Source organism: Lampris incognitus, chromosome 21 (assembly GCF_029633865.1).
Source record: "Lampris incognitus isolate fLamInc1 chromosome 21, fLamInc1.hap2, whole genome shotgun sequence".
Lineage (NCBI taxonomy): Eukaryota > Metazoa > Chordata > Actinopteri > Lampriformes > Lampridae > Lampris > Lampris incognitus.
In genome coordinates, this window is record NC_079231.1 from 11,980,265 (window position 1) to 11,986,264 (window position 6,000).

The 6,000-nt window shown below is 44.1% G+C and overlaps 1 protein-coding gene across 5 annotated transcripts in view; it reads right to left on the minus strand.

The window, feature by feature from the left end:
- The window catches only part of LOC130131835 (inositol polyphosphate-4-phosphatase type I A-like), a 78,524-nt gene that overhangs the window by 8,576 nt on the left and 63,948 nt on the right, over positions 1–6,000 (minus strand). For all 5 annotated transcript variants that reach the window (XM_056301614.1, XM_056301617.1, XM_056301615.1 and 2 more), the window contains one exon: positions 5,420–5,574. In XM_056301614.1, coding sequence (XP_056157589.1) covers positions 5,420–5,574 — 155 coding nt within the window. The remainder of the gene's footprint in view (positions 1–5,419; positions 5,575–6,000) is intronic.

Here is a 6,000-nt window from a genome sequence, read left to right on the forward strand (position 1 = left end):
ATCAGGCTGGAGTAGTGTGTGTGTGTGTGTGTGTGTGTGTGTGTGTGCGTGTGCGTGTGCGCGTGCGTGTGTGCAGGCGCGCGTGCGTGTGTGTGTGTGTTCTTGTACTTCTATCTTTGCAAGGATCAATTTGTTTTTTTTAACCATCAGAATGAGGACATTTTGGACAGTCCTCACTTCTTTAAGGGTCTATTTTAAGGTTAGAGCTTGGGTTTAGGGTTAGGGTTAGAACTGAGGTTAGGTTAAGGCTAGGGTTAAGAGCTAAGGAATGAACGGAGTCAATGAGGGTCCTCACAAAGATGAAAATGTGTGTGTGTGTTTTCACAGGACGGTGGCGCCACAATCGCTCCAGAAACACTTTTGGGATGGACAGAGGAAGGGAGGGGGAGTCATCACATATGTCCCCTCCCCCCTCGCCAGTTCTCCACTACATGTGCGTTCTGCTGTTAGTATCATGTATTCCCCTCACACGCTGGCGCCGGCGGGTTCAGCTGCAGCGGATCTTGGCAAGCAGGTAGGCGACGCTGAGGAAGATCCAGACCACCAGAAGGTTCGGGCTCAGGGCCAGCAGCGGCAACGAGTACAGAAGACTTGGGTCCAGACGGAAGTCCCGAACTGGCAGCAAACCGCTCAGGTTCTTCTGGATCACCCCCTCCCTTGTCCCAACGCTGCCAAGCCGGACGGGCCGGAGGAGGAGGAGAGGCGGGGGTGGGGGGGACACAGAGGGAACGAGACGGCGAGTGGGCGGAGCCCAAGGATGGGCGAGGGAGAGGAAAGAAAGAAAGGAAGCAGAATGGAGAAATGGGGAGAGAGAGACAGAGCAAGAGAGAGAGAGAGCAAAGAAGGGAGGAGCTGAAGCCGATCCAAAAACAAAGAGATGGCACGTTCCCATGCACACGGACAGATGAAAACAGTGAATTAAATTGGAAGAATGACAGCGACATCGAACCACCACCATCACAACATAGTCAGACAGCAGGACAGGAAGTGAGACAGTAAGCAAAATGTAAAAGGAATGTGCCAAAGAATTTTAGAGGATTAAAAAAAATGGGTAAAAAGTCACAAGAACGGAAATCAGTGGTGGCCCCGACGGAAATTAATCAAGAATCCACATGATGAAAACAACCCCAAATCAAACCGAATCAGACACAGTATGGAAACAAAACAAAAGGTAAGCCGTCAAATGCATCAACACACAGGAAACAGAGGAAAAGATAGACAAACAGAGAAGGAGAAAAAGAGAGAACAGGAGAGAAAATTAAGGGAAATGTTCTATGTCTCTGAAAAAGGAAAGAAGGTAAAAAGACAGCGGTGGCGCTCCATGTTTCATAGTCTAAGACAGGAAAGAGGAGGAGGAGGAAGAGGAGGAGGAAAGAGATTTCAGGTCTAAATTAGTTCACAGAGGAATCGGAATTAAAATTCGGTCCATGAAATAAAACTACATTGACATTTTGAAGTCATTTTCAGTCTTTTTCACCCAGCCTGGATGTTTCCCACCAATAATTCACTGAGGCTTAACTTTTACAAGCTAATTTGTGGGGAAAAGAACCAAGATTATCCAAAACAAATGTGATCAGGGTTTTCATGCCATGTGCTTAACTGAAGCACCAATACAGAATTCACAAAACAGAATAAACTTCAAAATGTCTCTTGTGTAGCTTCCATTCCATAAAACGAATTTAAACCCAAAATACCCTCATAAACAGAAACACAACCAAGAAAAGGGGGAAGAGTAAGGCTAGAGAGAGAGACAGAGCGACAGAAGCCATGTTTCCATTGCAGTGTACTGATGTATGTGAGGAGAGCTGCATGGAAACAGCAACACTCTATAAAACTTCCTCAATATCACAAAAAAGGTTTTTATGCTCACTTGACAGAGTTTTTGCTTTTGTTAATAAAGAGCTTATGTTCTATATGGCTGATGGAAAGGCATTGGTCTAATACAAAATGAAATGGGGATAAAATTTAATCAGGGGATCATGTGTTTCTTCATCTTAGCTGGTCCGTCCATCTTTCAGGTGGCTGTTGAAGGGTGGGAAGATGACGCAGGACACGTCAAACTATGTTCAGATAAACACATTTGATGGTAATGCATCTAGCTTGCATTTTAGTTTTTGGGACTTCAGGGAAGTTCACTTGAAATTCGCTTCACAACTGGATGGAAACATAGCTAGAGAGCGAGCAAGAGAGAGAGAGAGAGAGAGAGAGAGAGAGAGAGAGAGAGAGAGAGAGAGAGAGAGAGAGAGAGAGCTAGAGCAAGACAGAGAGAGAACTAGAGAGACAGAGAGAGAGCTAGAGAGCGAGAAAGAGAGCTAGAGAGAGAGAGTGAGTGAGACAGCGAGAAAGAGAGAGCTAGAGACAGACAGAGAGCAAGACAGAGAAAGAGAGCTAGAGAGAGACAGACAGACAGACAAACAGTGAGAGCGCTAGAGAGAACTAGAGAACGAGACAGAGAGAGACAGAGAAAGAGAACAACAGCAAGAGAGAGCTAGAGAAAGAACTAGAGAACGACATAGAGAGAGCGCGCGCTAAAGAGCGAGACAGAGAAAGAGAGCGACGGCAAGAGAGAGCGCTAGAGAGAGAACTAGAGAGCAAGACAGAGAGAAAGAGAGCTAGAAAATTAGAGAACGAGACAGAGAGAGCGCTAGAGAGTGGGACAGAGTGAGACAGAGAGAGAGAGTGATGGCAAGAGAGAGCGCTAGAGAGCAAGACAGAGAGAAAGAGCTAGAGAATTAGAGAACGAGACAGAGAGAGAGAGAGAGAGCTAGAGAACGAGACAGAGCGAGAGCTAGAGAGCAAGACAGAGACAGAGAGAGAGAGACTGCAGTACAGGCACATGCACGGTATCCCATCATGCATCACCACTTAAACTCAAATCATATCAAACTGAACTGGATAATGTAGTCGGGGAAAGTCTTTCCATGCTGAAAATGATGAGTAAGAGAGGACAAGGGCGAGGAGGAAGAGGAAGAGGAGGAGGTGATGTGTCTGGATGTGGACAGTGGGACAACTCTTATCATTTACTCCACACCGGTGCAACGAAAAACCTCCTCTATCTTTTACGAGTTGCTGCTACACCCATTCACATTGAAGTGCTGTTTAACTGACAGAGAGGCACTACTAGACACAACCACACACAGACACACTGGCTTCAGCATGGACCCACACACACAGTACGTATACACAGACATACTGTACATACATACTGGCTTACTGACAAATGCTGTCCAGCATGAGACCTGGAGGACACGTTTCATGACCTGTCCAGAGACCCTGTCTCATTAAGATACAGCTGGACCGACCAGCAGCAACAGGCCCTCAGGTGTCCTCCACAGCAGGAAGCTCACAGAATAAACATTTATTTGTTGGTTTTTCAGAATGTTTGAAAAGCATTTAAATCCACATTTCATTTTAATCTACTTTTTGTCGGTTCTGTAAATTTCCAAAAAGCTAATAGAAATGCCTTCACCAAGCTGCACAACAAAGTCATTTTTAGCTTGACAGACAGCATGGTTTGCAACTGTTTTTAATCAGACATATTAAGAAGCATGTGTCTGTACTGTGAGTTTCCCTGTTTTCCAAATGGAGGCACTGTATCTCATGGTTTTTGAGGGGTTTGATAGCGCCACTGGACTGATTTACAATCAGTTTTAAGTTTCTCAGCACTGAAGTGATTAGTGGTGCTTTTGTTTTGTACGAGTCTAAATGATGTCTGACACATTTTAATGAGGTCTGTGTTCATATAAAGTGAAGTTATCCTTTAATTATTTTTACTGTCTCTAAGCTGGCGGGGTCACGGGGTATGGGGAAGGTGATGGAGAAAAGGAAACAGAGAGGGAGGAATAATGGATTCCATGAAAAAAGAGACGTGGGTTCAGAGCTCTGTTGGGATAACAAAAAAACAAAACAAAAAAAAAAATTCTCTGCAAACTGGCTAAAGCCAGACAAAAAGCCTCTCGCCGCTAGCTGTAGACACACCAGACAGACAGACAGACAGACAGAAGCACTACCGACAGACAGGAAAACACACAAAGACAGACAGACAAACACAAGACCAAACAGCTAACACTACAGAGTCGTCCGTCATCTCTGAACCAAGCCAGTGGGTCAGGGCTGATGGTTTTGGTTTGCTAACACAGTTAGCTCTGCTTCTGGGTCTTGTGGCTCTGTCTCCATGGGAAAAGTGAACAGGTTTGTACTTTGAGAGGACCTTCATACATGAATACCGAGTTTACAAGTGCTGAAGCATATGATATGAGTAAAAAGCTAACGCTAGGCTAATCTGCGAACAGTGCTCATGTGACTGTTAGCCATTTGCTTGCTTTTGTGCTTTTATCCATCCATCCATTATCTGAACCGCTTATCCTGCTCTCAGGGTCGCGGGGATGCTGCAGCCTGTCCCAGGAGTCATTGGGCGGCAGGCGGGGAGACACACTGGACAGGCCATCAGGCCATCACAGGGCTGACATATATATATATATATACACATACACACACACACACACATTCATACCTAGGGACAATTTAGTACAGCCAATTCACCAGACCTACATGTGTTTGAACTGTGGGAGGAAACCCACGCAGACACGGGAAGAACAAGCCACACAGAGGACGACCCGGGATGACCCCCAAGGTTGGACTATCCCAGGACTCGAACCCAGAACCTTCTTGCTGTGAGGCGACTGCGCTAACCACTGCACCACCGTGACAACTTGGTGCTTTCACGTGCAACAAAAATGGTTCAAAATTCACAAAAGGAAGGTTTAATGAAAGTAACACGACATCTAAATGTCATGAGCTTGTGTTGACTACAGAACTTATTTGAGGGAATTAAAAAACAAAACATTAATTTTTCCTACACAGAAAGAGCCAAGGGACCCATAGCTTAAACAAATGCCAACATCTGGGTTTCATGACTTGCTTTCTGAAGGCAGACCCTGAAGGGCTATCTTCACATTAAATTCGGAGGGGGCTCCTTTTTGCAATGTTGGAAGAGGTTTCAGTGTTTGTCTGTCACAAGCGTCAAATAAAAAACTTCACCAAATGATTTTCAAAATAAAAAACTTCACCAAATGATTTTCAAAATGTCCAAGATTCCCTTTAAGATGAGAAGATAAATGGAAGTTACAGATATGTTTTCTTTACCGTGTGCCAACAAAGAACTTTTTTTTTTTAAGTCATATCTGGGCAAACCAGAAACTGAACTGTGTCGATCATATTTTGTCATGTCAACTTGCGAGGCTTTTTGTAAACTGCATTTTTGGTCAGGAAACACAGTGAAGTATTTTTCTTCATGTGACACCCTCCTGACAAATATCCAGACAAATAAAGGACAAAATTAAATATGGCTTTGCCCAGGTCTGATTTAAGTAGATCTTTTTCCCTTGCTTTTTATTCAGGCAATGCGAGGGTCACCTACCTGCGCATGCAGTCGAGGGCCTGTGTGAAGACCTGCGGTGCCATGCCATGTTCATGCTGCAGGATCAGACACTGCTCCAGCGTGACCGACATGGCCGTGCGGTCCTTGGCGCTCTTGCAGCTGGTGAAACGCACACCGTTTAACCGCCGGCAGATCTGACAGCAAAATAAATAATCATATGCAAATGTGTGTTGTTCATTAAACTCATCAATGAAGATGAACAAATTAAATCAATTAACACAGTATTTTTAATGAAAAGCAGCTGAGCGGACAACAGAAAGATGTTTTCTGATTAACACACTTTCAACAGCATCCGTGAGTTAGCCCGACACATGGACTGGCTGCTATATATATATATATATAATAATCTTTATTGTTTGTTTAACCCTGTAGCTTAATGCAATTTTAATTTAAGTTTTATTCAGACTTAGATGTTTCTATTCAAACCTATGACAACCTGTTCACATGGTTAGCAGGACTGATTTCATGTACACAACGGAAAAAGTTTTAACAGTATTTATAAAAACTGTAAAATGCAGGCCGCTTTTTCCATGTACACATCTGGATTTCACTACGCTTCA